This window comes from Rhea pennata, chromosome 3, assembly GCF_028389875.1.
Source record: "Rhea pennata isolate bPtePen1 chromosome 3, bPtePen1.pri, whole genome shotgun sequence".
Lineage (NCBI taxonomy): Eukaryota > Metazoa > Chordata > Aves > Rheiformes > Rheidae > Rhea > Rhea pennata.
The window spans coordinates 65,304,771-65,319,093 of record NC_084665.1 but is presented as its reverse complement, the minus strand read 5'-3'; the positions used below and the strand labels follow the sequence as shown (position 1 = coordinate 65,319,093).

The following is a 14,323-nucleotide window of genomic DNA, read 5'->3' as shown; positions in this document are numbered from 1 at the left end:
TTTTTCTGTACGGCATTTGGAGACAGTGATGGGTGATATCACCACATGATACCACGTAACATGGAATTGGTGATGATTCTATGATTCTGTGATACTAATATAGTACCCATGACACTAGTCTTGTGCTTTGTGTAACATTGTTCTTCAGAGCTTCACTGTGTCTCCACTTTCTTCTCCCTAAAGCTGTGGGGGTATCAGGAACATGGTCTCTGTACCACAGTCCATTCTCCTTTCTTCCACCTGGCCCAAGGCAGTTAGAACTGAGCAGAGATGCTTGCTTTGTAGCATCAGTAAAAATCTGTTGATCCTAGGAAGTATTGAGCCTTCTTACAGCATCAGTATCATTGAAGTTTAAAAAGCTGTTATTTTTCACTAATTGGAAGCAGGCCATAGCCAAACTGTATACGCTTGAGCTGTTTTCCCTGAGGGTAACTGAAATCTAATTCTAAATTCTTGCAGCTTTACTGAAAAATTTTTGATCATCTGTCAGTCTGTCACACCTGTTGGTGTACAGGTTTGTTCTGCTACCTGTTTTCTATAGGCAGCCTGTGCAGTGCACCACATTAGCTATGCTAGCACAGCAAACGGGGCAGGAGAGAACTGCTTAAGTTGGCTTAAGCACAGCCAAATATGAAATGGGAACAGTGTCTTCGGTGGGGCTCCACAGGTCCAGAAGAGTTAATTATCTTTCAGAAAAGTGGAGTTACATCTTGTAAAAATGTCAGAAAAGCAGAAATTCATCTTTTGCCCATTTGTTCTTATCTTTTACACTTAATTGCCAAGGAACTGATAGCTTCTAACCAGCTGTTGCAGCTATCACACTGCTATAATTATTTCCACTATCTGTACTTCTTTTTCATCTCTCCTTGTGGTCCTCCTCCAGGGTGGTACTAAAGTTACGCAATTAGTGATCCTTTGAGATAAAACAACTGTACAACATCTGTTCTCTTACTTAATTTCAGCATGAATTTTTGCTTGCAAAGATCAGATTTAATCACCTGCAAATGTTACCATTAAACCAATTCAAACACCTTTACAGAGTTGGAGGGGTAGAGGAAGGTGACATTTCTTACTGACACTTGCTGTGTGTTCTTCGCAGACATTTAAAATGAGACTTTCAGTGGATAAGTCAAAACCAGCTATTCATGAGTAATGGCCATCCATGAGTACTTCACCATTGTTGATCGAAGTCCCATCCTAAGGTGACTGGAGAGATTGCTTTCAGGCGTCACATGAATTCTCTATAAGCTCCAGTGTCAGTATACGGAAAGGAAAAAGTGTTTAAGCATTTGGATTCTGAAATGCTGGGAAGAGACAGAGGCAGTAGTTCATTAATGAATATGTTCCTTTTGTGTTGTATTTGTTTTTGTGCTTTTGTTTTTGTATTTGTTTTAGTGTCTTTTAAAATGTTTCTTTTTTATGCCTATTAGCCTTGTCTGTTAGTCAGTATAGCAGATTTAATTCTTTTTTTGCATCATCAGAAAGTCTGTTATGTAAGTTCCAGTGAACTGCATCAGTGGAACTCAGCTGAAGACAGAAGTGTTTTGCAGCTGTTACTGAGAATGTCATTTGGCTTATCATTGTTCTTGATTATATCTCAAAATGAAGGAGCTTAACTTAGCTGTAAACTCAAGAATGAATTTGAAGATTGGATAGGCTTCTTAGAGAAGCACAGTTTCACTGCATGAAAACTAACTGCATTTGGGGTCATTGAGGTGAATGAGGATCAGCACAGAAAGGTGCTTTGCAGTTCCAGTGTATTCTCTACACAAATCGTGATTCACTCTACTGGTAAAAACAATTTTGAAAGACTGGGAAGATGTCTTTTCTTTTTTCTGTAGAGTATAGAGGGATTGCGACAGATACTATGGAAATACAAAAAATTCTCTGTAATTTGCAGCTAGCATCTCAGTTTGCTTTACATTTTATTGATAAAGTAAAGAGTAACTTTACTCACACTCACAAGACTTACATTTGGAGTAATGTGGCATGGCTACCAGATCTTCTTCTCATTGTCCATCTTAGAGCAAATAAACAAGTGTTGTATGTCTTTTAAGATAAATGTGACTGATTTTTGTTATGTTCGTCAGACAGCTACCTGTGTTTTTAATCAGTGCTTTATGGCACATCTTTGCAATCTGAATAGTAATACATCCCCAAATCTTTTCTCTCCTTAAGAAACAAATGAATTTCTTAAGTGGTATCTGAAACAACTGTTTCTGATGCCTGTATATTTTGACCCTAGATCTTTATAGGAACTCCTGATCCTCAGTTTGTTTTGTTCTTTCTTTATTGGAAATAATAATTAAATCAGTGTGATTTTTTTTCAAATTTTTTTTTAAGTTGAGCTATTGCACATTGAAAATAAAAACTGTTTTAAAAAAATTCCAAATTCCCATCACTTTCATTCCTACCTTCTTATATGAAGGTGCAGCTCATCCTTGGGATCTGCTGACCAAACAAAAGAGCACCCTAGCACAAAATAGGTGTTGAATGCATTTAAACGTGGATGATCCATTACACACGTAACCAACAAGTTTTAATGTGGTAGGAGGTCTTCTACTTGCGTCTTTTAAATTGATCCTGAACAAAAGAAAGGAGTGCTGAAGAACCTTCTATGTTCTTTTTTCTAGTTTATGGAGTATGAATGTGGACTAAGGACAAAACTTTCTGTGGTGGTCTGGAGCTGTATATGAGGAATGAGCATCTGTGAAAGTAATTTTGATGAGTAGCAAATCTAAGAGCTTTTTTTGTTACCTTCACTAGATCGCTGTACCATGCATGTACAGAGGATGTGCAGAGCCCTTCAAAAATATATATTAATGATATTTAATAATGATATAATGATAGACCATTAAATTCTGTATGAAAAAGCACAGAAAATAATCTAGAAGGGAAAATAAATATAATGTTAATGGAAGAGAAAAGCTGGATGCTTCTTCCAGCTTCTGTACTACAGAAAAAAGACAGGTCTTTATCAGTTGTATGTGAAAATGGGGTGGGATAGAGGAGAGCTGAAAAGAGAAAGAAGTCACAGTAAGACATGTTTGCATATTATCCTATGATATATTATGGGCACTCCAGAGCTGAGTAGCACTGAGACACCTCTGAATAGGCCCATTAAAAAGGCTGAATATACTGATCTGAAGAGGGCTACACATTTCTTCTGACGAAAACCTTCATAGAGGAGTTACTGAACTTGAAGTTTTTAATTATTATTTTGAATGTATTTCATTACTGTTTGGCTGTGGGGTTTTAGTACATCTTCCAATATTGAAAAAAAAATAGCTACTAACTTGGGAGTTTTCTCTTCTTTTCTTGCTCCCTCTAAACAGTAGAGACAGAATATCATCCACGTAATTGAACTAGACTGAATGGATTGCCCTCAAGTGCCGGAAAAGGTCTAAGTCTATTGCAAAGTAAGATGATTGTGATGAATAGGAAACAGAGGGCCTGTCAGAAAAGTAAATAAGTTAGTGAGTCAATGGAAATGTCTTTGATAAATTAATGGATATTGATATTAAATCAGTTGAGGGGAAGCATCATTATAATCTGGAACAAGGATAAAAACTTCAATAGAATATGAGATAGCTGTTTCATTTAAGCTATACTATGATTATAGTCAAGGGATCAGCTTCCGAAGATGACCATAGTTTTTGGTTTATGCAGTAGCTGTGTAACATTCACTTGTGTGTATACAATGGTTCTTTTTCAGTCACTTGTATTTTGGGCAGTAATACTCCATGAGATATTGCAAAGTGGTCTGTAACAACTGTCCATAAGCTAAAGCTAGCTGTCACACACAAACTTACAGTTGTCCCCTTTGTCTTACAGTCTCTGCTGTATTTGGGAGAAAGCATTTTGTTAAATTGCTACATGGGGTGCTCTTTTGTTGATGTCAGTCCTAGCACAATGCTACTCCATTTTCTAATGCTGTTTCTTGCTGTAGTGTCACAATTTCCCCAGAATAGCTGTTGCTGTTCTCCACATATGTATTTTTATCAAAGTTTCTGATATCAGTCTTCCAGTATAGACTTCCTGCTGCATAGGAAAATTTGATACAGTATTATTTGCTGTAGCTTTATTTTCTTTCTGTTAACTAGTTACGTTTTCATCTTTCCAGTGCTGTCATAAAGTCGATGAGTTGGGCAAATTGTCATTTCTAAACTTCCTTTTAATAACCTCTATTTATTTTTACCGTTGCTAGATTAAAAGGCCCTGTAACTATATTTGTTAAGAGGCTGCTTCAGGATGCTAATTAAAGTGATAACAGGTGGGAATTCCCATGGGATTTTTTCCAACTGTCAATGTTTCTTGTTTCTACATGAAAGTAGAAAGTATTGCCTGTAGAAAAAATGATGCTGATCCAGACCTGTGGAGAGTATAAAATACTTTGTCTTTTATATGATTGCCAGTTTCTACACAGAATTCAATAGAGAACTCATATTTTCTTTTTTGAATGATTTGGGGGGACTGCAATGCAGCAGAATGTTATATCACACAAAGCTCTATTATGTTGTATGAATAGACAGTACATGTTGTCAAGAGATTTTGGGCCATTTAGATGTGTATGGAAAGTACTTCAAATAACTAAGTAGAACCAGCTAAGGAAGCAATAAAAATGAATAATAGTGCAGTATAGTAAACACAGAATGGGCTAATTATAGTCTGAAATCAAATATTGAAGTTGGATTTCCAAATTTTTAGTGTGCAGCTGTTCATTCTGGCTCTAGAAGAGAACAGGAATTGCATTCTGAAGCAGAAGGATGCTTGTTGTGTAGCTTATTTTCTACTAGTGCCTTTGTGCAATCCCAACTGGAAGGGGCATTGTCAAGATACTTATTCCAAGATGGATTCATCCAGATTTATTGACATGTATATGTGAGGCTCATCAACTTTTTCTCGTTAGCTCTTCATTTTCTTCTTCCCTCTGCCTTAGCTTTTGTCCTTCCCAGTGTTCTATGAATATATGTTAGAGCTTGTCTTTTTGAGTAATTGTCACTGCAGTTAACCCCTTTAAATTTATTACAGGCCCTTAAGTGCATTGTCAAATCTAAAACATTTTACAGTCTACTGTTACGGAATCTTACTGTTTCTTAAAATCTTTTTATGCTGTAGCATCAGATTAGCTTTCTTTTTTGTGATTTTTAGCTACTAACCTGCACCTAAAACAGAGCTTGGGACTTGAAATTTGGAATTCAGTAATGCAGAATTGAACAGTTGCTGTTTTAGTAAGATGCTGTTGGAGAAAGTGGCATCACTTTCTCACTGGGCTAGCGGAGTCTGATTAGTGCTTAAAGCAAACCCCAACAATTCTGAGATGCTTTCAATCAGCAGTAGTCAATGCTTGGCAAATAGACATCTCTCTTTCTCAACAAAAAACAGAGCAGTGATCTCCTAAGTTATCTGTGCAAGACTGAAGTTCAGTCTTCATTCTTCCAGAAACTTCCTGCATCATCTTGGTCAACTACTTTGTTTCCCAGTTCCTCACCTCTACATTACGAAAATGTTTATAATGATTTTCCCTAACTGTGCAAGTATAAGAAAGTTGGCTAGATTTGATCGTGAGGTCTTTAGATGTCATAGAGAACAAAAGTCCTGAAACAAAAGCATTGTGTCCCTGTGAAGAGAGGAAATATAATGGGTCATAGGCTTTTGTGGGTCCTCCCTTCATCCCATCTTGCTTATTTTCTGTATTAATCTATTTGGGACAAGTAACTGAAACCCTGAAGTTTCCCTGCTTCAGTCATGGGGAGTAGGAAAATAGGAAATTGCAAGTTCTTACTCACCTCAGTGAAGGTTAAGACAGAGATTTTAAAAAATGCATTACTATATAATTTTGAAGCATTGTAAATCGGCGTGCCAACCAGTATTAAGCTCAGCATATACGTAAATGTTTTCTAAGTTTTTTCTGTTTTTTGTCAAAACTACATTTACAAGGCATCTAAATAGATTCTGTTTGCTTTTTAGGTAGTGGACTGTGCTTGGGATGAATTAGTCAAGATCTATACTCCATCGTGTCTGACAGTTGCTGTCTAGAGAGAAGGTGTAGAAGATCTGACACACCAGGAATAATTCTCTCCAACCAGACTTGCACTAAATGTGTCAGTTGTGTCATTGATCCTCATGTCCCTTTTGAAGTAGAAGTCTCTTGTAGCTGAAAGTGTTGTGCACTTGAGAATTTTTAGGACTTGTTCTACTCTACGGGTAGTACTTGAGTCAGCAGAACATTCAACAGCTACTGGATGGTTGAAGAGTGGCGGTAGCAGATATTAGCCAATGTCTTCAGAGTAGAATCACTGACACGATTTTGTGATTTTGTGAACTGCTGATCGGAGAAGACACCTGAATTTTCTTGATCCTTATAAAGAATAAAAGTAACTGGGAGTGTGTTTTTAGATAACTCTCACTGTAAAAATAAAAAAATAAAAATGGCTTTCCATTGTAAAGTACTGTAATGGCAACGTAAGACTTGTATCACTCGGTTTAATATTGATTGCTTTGCTGTGACTCACATTGCATTATTTTCTTGTGCAATATGACAAATGCTCTTGATAGACAGTAAATGTTGTACTTTATAGCCAGTTGATTTCTTTGACCTTTTTGATTGCTGCATCACAAAGATGGTAAAGATTTTGCTTGGATCTTCTTGAGTGAAACACTTGATGAAATCATGCAGAGAGATGGTCTGATGATGGAAATCTGCTTAGGGAAAATACAAAATATCTGCAAAACTCATTGGATCAAAATCCTCAAGATCTAGAGATAGGACTACCATGTATTTTGTTAGGCTTGTCTTCTGTTTTCAATTAAAAAGTTTGACCCAGAGAGTAAAAGAGGAATGTGGTAGGCTTCCTGGACCTCTGACAGGAGGAAAAGCGAGAGCTGATGTCCAAACCGGTTGAACCTACATACATGCTGATTAATTGCGTAGCATAAGCACCACAAGTCCAGCGTGGCCAAGTTGTTATCAGATCAGACTTACTGCAACCAACAATACAGTTGGTCAACATATTAGAGGTATCTTGGGTACTTCACATGCCTACATTGACTCTTCAGCCAACATACTGGTATTTTCATTTGTTTTTCTGGGGCAAGCAGAGATGTTTGTTTTTAAGCTTTTCCAATCTCCTTTGAATACTGTTTCACTTAAGTCTTCAACAGTGATACTCCTGTAACCCTGTCTTTATCTTCTCTCTTGGTTTCCTGCTAGCCCCATTTTTTACCTTCTTAAAGTGGCCTCATTTCTGCTGCTACCCCTTACCCTCAGCCTTACCACTGAAAGACCTTTTGCAAGTGCCAGATCTTTGATCAGTCTTTTTATAGCGTATTACTAATGAATGCTAAGGCTGTACACTTCTGGGCTGCACTACCCATACATCAAGCAATAGCGGACACTGCCAGATCTACTGCATGCTTGGCAGAAATGAAAGAAAATTCAGCAGAGCTAAGACTTGTGATTTGCAAGGCAAGATAAACTACACCATCCTGGAGGGAGAACCTGGACACTAGTAAGTAGCCACAGGGAGGATATGTATGTATAAGGCATTAGGGTAAGAAAGAACCAAAGAAGCCATCTTCCACAACATGAGACTTGGGGCCTGACAGGTTCTTAGATTTTCCTGAATCGGTGCAGACTGACACAAGAATGCCCTCCTCTTGAGCTGAATTTGAAAAGTGGATTTGCTTTTTTCATGAGTGTGGTGCGTCAATTTCTGAATGTTTACCTCACTTTAATTATGTGTGCTAAGGAATGATGAAACCATAAAGCTATGCTGCGTATAGCTTTCATCAATACCACGGCTGTAAAACCTAATGCAACCTTAATAGTCACTCCACTTTTCTGCTGTGTCTCCCCTTTCTGCTTAGAATGCAAGCTGCTTGTTTGGGAGGATGGACAGCTTTGGTGGTGGGTATGTATTCTATATGTATGTTTGGGGGAGAGGGGTTATTTCCAGAATGCTGCTGTAGTGTATGAGGTGGAAAGATAAGTTTAGAAAAGGGGATAAAAACAATCACAGCTCCTAACACGTACATCCAACTCATGGAGTAAACCTTTCTTAGCTGCCTTTTCTCATCCTCATGTCCTGGTTAGCTTCTATGCTGAGGGTCGCTGCTTCCAGGTTTTACTCTCTTGAAAAACGAGTTTATCCAGGAGATGAGTATAGTAAATAGGAACTTTACTGTGTGGTTTTTAAATGGAGAGAATGTGCTTGAACACTTTTGTACTGTGAGGGAAAAAATGATCTGTCAATAATTGTTGCTGATTCTTATTTCTCAGGGAATGTTTGGTATATATGATTGTTATAAAGAAATAGTTTATATTTTATTTTATGACCACAATACTAGTTTCTGATCTTTTTTTCATTTGCAGAAGGAGGCTTCTAAATACAACAATCTTTGACATTTCATGTGTTATACTTTTCAAACTTGTTCTTTTTGAAGACTTTGTTGTTTGGGGGTTCATATGTTTCTCCATGGTTCAAGAAACTCATTGATCAGTCATGTTTTGAAGGAGTGGATTTGTTGTTCTATTATACTATTAAATTAATTACACACAGTATGTTTGGATACATTCTTGTATTCACTTTCCCAAGTGAGAAATGTTGATCAGAAAAATAAATGCAAGAAAAGATACTCAGTATAACCTTATAGGTAACAAGTATGACAATCATGGCTTATGTCTTTTGTGCGGATGTTGGGTGGCAGATGTATTTTTCTTCTGACCTTTTAGAGACCAACCTTTACTGCAACTTTGTCTAGTTGTTTGTCCCGTCAGGTCTGAGTTTTGATAAAGAAAAGCTATTTTCTGTATGTACGTCTTTTTAAATCTGTATTTAGTTGGAAGAATGATCTTTTTTTTCTCCTGGAGGCAAACTTTGTCGCAGCAATCCACACACTGAGATCAGTCCAAATGGAAGCTAGCGGAAAATGCATAAAAGCATTGGCACAGTTCTTTGGTGGGTTTTAAAGCCAGGGATGGTGTCCGGTATGTTTAAACGAAATGAAGATGTTCAACCTTTATATCTTTTTGTACTGCAGCCCACTTAACTGTGAGTTTTCATTTTATGCTGCACTGCAGCTGCTGAAATCAGTGAAGGCCTCTGAGCTGGAACATGAAAGGTAAGTGACTGCAAGTCGTTTTGTCTGAGAATTGCAGGGATTTGCCGCCTGGTGTCTTCCTACTGGTGGTCAGCGCAGTCGTAAGCTGCCGGGCAGCCTGATCGCTCACATCCCTGGCTTTTGTCACTCGGCTGACCTGAGAGGTTCAGATATATACTATTCTCACCTTTAAGCAGGGATGCACGGAGAGTCCTTTGTGTGTGTGTGTGTGTGCGCGCGCGCGTGCACTCATGCGCACATGCTGCTATTTGGGATGTATATTCAGTCAGTGAAATCCTTACTCAGTAGAAATACAAGCACTTGAATACTTCAAAACTAAAGATTGGCATTAGAAAAGGATGAAAACACAGTAGCCTTGGTGAGAATCAGAGAGAGGACAAAATGGAAAAATAACAACGGTGGAAAGATGAAGAAGAAAAGAGTCAAAGGGGGAAAAGAGAGCATGCAGTTTTGTATCAGGTGAATATTACACCTCTTGCAGTCCGTGTCTTGTTCTTTCAGTAACATGAGGCTCAGTAATGGCATGGGGGGAAAGGAAATTAAGGAAAGGCAAGGCAAGAAAGATGGAGTGAGAACAGCATCTTGATAAAAAATACATGAACGGAAGACAGAAAATTGAAAGAGGCAGGCAAGCTGGAGACACGGCAACCTCTGGTGGAAAAGAGACTTTTCAAAAAGCAGAGGGGAGCACTGGTATGCTGTATCCACCACTCACAAGCGGAGTCAACAACAGGCTTTGGGGCAGATAAACATGGCCCATGGCATTAAAAAACAAGACTGACTTACTGGCTCACCACTTCTGGAAGCATACTGCGAGTTAGATTTCCAAACAACCTCTTATCTGTTCATAGGTTTACCATTAATGGCTGAAAAAAAGTTCTTTACTTTTTGCTAAGAAGGTGATGCTCTCAGTTTGCCCTCAGTTGTTGTAATTTCCGTCATAATGATGATTCCTCTCCCTCGTTATGAATTTTCATCTTCAGATATTCCTATCTCAATGAGTGACTCCGCTGTTTCATTTTATAAAGCCTGCCCTGCCCCAGCTCCACTGCGAGCTGCACAGCACAGCTAACTCGTGGGTGGAAATACAACACAACCTCTTTCGTGGGGCCGATCCCCATGCACACTGAGGGCCTGCTCCTGCACACAGCAATGATCCTGGGGGCACCAGGGGCCAGACAGTTCAGACGGAGACACCAGCATGGGCTGCCTGGTGTGTTATTACTCCCAGCCCTCTATACTTAGGTGGTCACTGTGGGTGTACATGCTTGTCCGGAAGCATGTCCACAGCTTCCACCTCTCCCTTCTTCAGAGCTGTTAGCTGCTCCTCTCCGTGATTGCAAAATGCATCATCCAGACACTGAGCTGTACTTTCCAATATGGATTTCTGGGATCACAGATCGAAAAAAAAGAAAGCACCTCAGGGTGTATGAACAGGTCTTTGAACTGAACTAGGACTAGATGTAACATTCTTCTGCAGCAATTTCACATAAAATAGTTGTGTCTTTTTGATACTGCTGAAATATCTGTTTTTATGTATTTGTGCTGAATTCTGTACAAGCACAGCAGAACTGATGGTCCCATCAGGATCAGATCCACTCTTTTTACAGTAAGAGTCTTCCTAAAGCAAGCTTAGTGTACCAAGTTTGCCATTTCGCCCCCAAGTTGCTTCTTTCTGATCCAGTTCATATTGAGGGAGGGGGAAGACTGCTTTGCTCAAAATGCAGAATAACGCTGCTGATCTTGTATTGGTCAATGAAAAATAGTCTTACTACTAATGAAAGAGACCTGAACATGCGTGATGCTAAAAGAAGGCTCAAGGTTGTGAGACGGCTCACTATAAAAGTACATATTTTTTATTCCCTTAAATTACAGGGGGAAGTGGGTAGATAAAAGATGTCCAAGAGAATATAGCCTTTGGTTCTCCTTAGGCTCAAGGTGATCTGTTTCAGTCTAACATGAGACCTTCATTTGGCAATTCAAGAGAATGGGTTTGCTACTTTTTCAAGCTTTAAAACCTAAGTTTTGAGTAATTCGTGCAGTCACCAGCTTACAGCGAGCATCACGAAAGCAGCCTGGCTAGAAACGGCATCTCCCCTCTTCCCAGAACGGGTTTCTTTCGCTCTGCCCCCACCCCCGCGCAGAACCGGCTCTCTTTGGGCAGACGGCGAGCTCGCTCCCGGGGCCGGCGGCCGGGGGCAGCGGCGCCCTGTGCACAGGCGGGCGCCGCGGGGCCGCAGAGCTCCGCTGCCCTCCGGCCGGCGGCGAGGAGCCCAGAGGCGGCGGGCGGGTGCTTCGGGGCCCCGCGCTGCCGGCGCGCCGGGTGCTTTCCCCGGCGGGATCCCTGCGCTCGGGGCGGGGGGGGGGACGGAGCCTTTCGGCGCGGGGGCGGCCATAAAAGCGGCGGCGGCGGCAGCGGCGGGGCCAGCGGGGCGGGCGCCCTCCCGGGAGCGGGGCCCGCCCGCCGCCGTCGCCGCCCGCCTCCGCGGCGCCTCCCCGCGCGGCCGCGGGTGCCGGAGCCGGTGGCGGCGGCGCGGCGCGGCGGAGGATGCCCCGCTGGCGGGGCCGGCTGCGGGGCATCGCGGTGGCGGTGGCGCACGGGCTGTGCTCGGGCTCGCTGAACATCCTGCTGAAGTTCCTGCTGGCCCGCTACCACTTCGCCTTCCTGACGCTGCTGCAGTGCCTGAGCAGCGCGGCGGCGGCGCTGGGGCTGGAGGCGCTGCGGCGGCGGGGGCTGGCGGCGCTGCCGCCCTTCGGGCCCCGCCTGGCGCGCCCCTTCGCCGCCGTGGCCGCCCTGGCCACGCTGCAGTCCACCCTCACGCTCTGGTCGCTGCGCGGCCTCAGCCTCCCCATGTACGTCGTCTTCAAGCGCTGCCTGCCCCTCGTCACCCTCCTCACCGGCGCCCTGGTGCTCCGCGACGGCATGCCCTCGCCCGGCGTCCTCGCCGCCGTCCTCATCACCACCTGCGGCGCCGCGCTGGCCGGTGAGTGCCCCCGCCGGCACCGGCACCGGGCGCCGCGGGACGGGACGGGACGGGATGGGCAGCCCGGGACAGGCGAGAGCTTGCAGGGGGACGTGCAACCCCAGAGGGGCGAGTGCAGCTGCTGCTGCAGCAAGTGCAACCTCGCGGGGGCAGGTGCGACCTTACGGGGTTTGGTACAATCTTCTGGGGTGGGGGCAATCTTCTGGGAGCAACTGCAGCCCTACGGGGGTAACTGCAATCCTGGGCGGGGGGGCAGCTGCAACCTCATGGGGGTGGTGTAATCATCTGGGGGCAACCACAGCCTGATGGGGGTAAGTGAAATCATACAGCAGTGGGTGCAGCCCTACGGGGGGCAGCTGCAACCCTGTGGGGTAGGTGCTACCCTACGGGGCCTGGGGCTTGTCTGTGTCAGTTCCCAGCTGAGGTACAGGTGGAGAGGGGGGCAAAGTTGGATCTGCGTGCTGCTGCAGCCCCCGGGTATGCGCAGGGGGAGCTGAGCAGACTGCGCAGCTGGCTTTATCTGCAAAGAAGCCCAACTTTGGGCTCACTGACAGCCTTGCTGGTGAGAGCAGGACAGCAGGAGGGGGCTGCGGAGACTGGGAGCCGAGCGGCCTGGCTGGCCGGAGCTGACACGCGAGGCAGGCAGTGACACGGAGGCGAGGGGATGCCTGGTGCTGCTGCGTATACGTGCGATTGCAGCTGCAAGTTTCCTACAGTGTCTTCATAAAAGGGAGGATGCAAACTAATTTGGGGTGGGAGATTTAGAGGGAGAGCAAAGGCTTTCAATAGCTTCACAGCATGCAAAAAAAAAAAAAAAAAAAAAAAAAAGTCTTTCTGAGGAGGTAAGTGTATCCTGCGTTTGGACAAGCATGACAAATTTGAGGGATTATGGAAACTGCATTGAAGCCTTTTTCCTAAATATTGTCCCAGTCAAAAACAGTGCTGTCTTTCTGTCTCACAAGCAAAACCATGCCTGTTTCTTTTTCTGACTTTCCTGGCAGGAGCTGGTGACCTGACGGGGGATGCTATGGGCTATGTGACAGGCGTGCTGGCTGTGCTGATACACGCTGCCTACCTGGTGCTCATTCAGAAAACCAGCGTAGAGAATGAATATGGACCCCTGACAGCTCAGTATGCCATTGCTGTTTCAGCCACCCCCTTCCTCATTATTTGCTCCTTTGCCAGCATGGACTCAATCAACGTCTGGTCATTTCCGGGCTGGAAGGACCCTGCCATGGTGTGCATCTTTATTGCTTGTGTCCTAATTAGCTGTGCCATGAACTTTACCACCCTTCACTGTACTTACATTAACTCAGCTGTGACCACCAGCTTCGTAGGGGTGGTGAAGAGCATAGCAACCATCACCGTGGGTATGGTGGCATTCAATGATGTGGAGCCCACAAAGTTATTTATAGCTGGTGTTGTGGTCAACACCTTGGGTTCTGTCATCTACTGCGTGGCCAAGTATGTTGAGACCAGGCGGAAGAGCAGTTATGAAGACCTGGAGACAGAAGCTAGAGAAGAGGAGGAAAAAGGACAGCCTGGGGACCAAGCACTGTTTGTGATGGAGGCAATTTCCAGGGAGAAGGGGGCTGAGGAAGCAACGGTGGAGGGGTCAGCAAGCGGGGACAGTCAGAGCAGAGAGGAAGAGAAGAATGGCACTGTGAAACCTGCTGAGGTACCAGCGACTGCCCAGGGAGGAGCCGTTGGTGCAGAAGAAGTGAACAGGAGCTCGCTGAAGGATGCCTATCTTGGAGTATGGAGGCTGGTGAGGGGAGCTAATTATATAAAGAAGGATTATTTGATAGAAAATGAAGAGCTACCAAGTCCTTAACAAGCAGGTTTAAAAGACATGTTGCTTGAGGACAGTCACCTGGTTCTCCTTACAGGGGAAAGGCAGAGCATACATCTCTCATATCAACAGCGACAGACCCAAATCATTTAGGATAATTTTACCTCATCATCAAAAAAGTCAGATTTTGCTCATGCTTTGGGCTTGCATTGACCTGCTGTCAGTACATCAGTTTAGACCAGCTGCAGCTAAAGGTACCGAGTTCTCTGCTGTGAATCCAGGGCTGGGTTGTGACAAGGCACAGGCTGCTGCCCAGGAGCCTGGGATATGAGGAATCCCATTCCTGTTAAGTTAGATGTCCATGCCAATGACATGGCAGTGGCTTGCAGCTTTGCTTAGTCTGGAGCCTTGTGATTTTAACAGC

At 43.5% G+C, this 14,323-nt stretch overlaps 2 protein-coding genes across 2 annotated transcripts in view; both read left to right on the top strand.

The window, feature by feature from the left end:
* The window catches only part of PEX7 (peroxisomal biogenesis factor 7), a 47,535-nt gene extending 38,964 nt beyond the window's left edge, over positions 1 to 8,571 (top strand). Inside the window, exon 10 of the mRNA XM_062572492.1 lies at positions 5,971 to 8,571. Coding sequence (XP_062428476.1) covers positions 5,971 to 6,039 — 69 coding nt within the window. The 3' untranslated portion in view covers positions 6,040 to 8,571. The remainder of the gene's footprint in view (positions 1 to 5,970) is intronic.
* A 3,100-nt stretch (positions 8,572 to 11,671) lies between these two features.
* Positions 11,672 to 13,941, top strand: SLC35D3 (solute carrier family 35 member D3). Its single transcript, XM_062573758.1, has 2 exons — positions 11,672 to 12,107; positions 13,109 to 13,941. Exons 1-2 carry the CDS (start codon positions 11,672 to 11,674, stop codon positions 13,939 to 13,941), a joined length of 1,269 nt encoding a protein of 422 aa, XP_062429742.1.
* The last annotated feature ends 382 nt before the right edge of the window (positions 13,942 to 14,323 follow it).

What these genes read in the sequence shown, in the direction of transcription:
- SLC35D3 (XM_062573758.1), top strand. Translation starts at nt 11,672, where the DNA reads ATGCCCCGCTGGCGGGGCCGGCTGCGGGGCATCGCGGTGGCGGTGGCG. An exon ending in CTGCGGCGCCGCGCTGGCCG is followed by an intron (nt 12,108 to 13,108) that starts GTGAGTGCCCCC and finishes CTTTCCTGGCAG; the next exon opens with GAGCTGGTGACCTGACGGGG.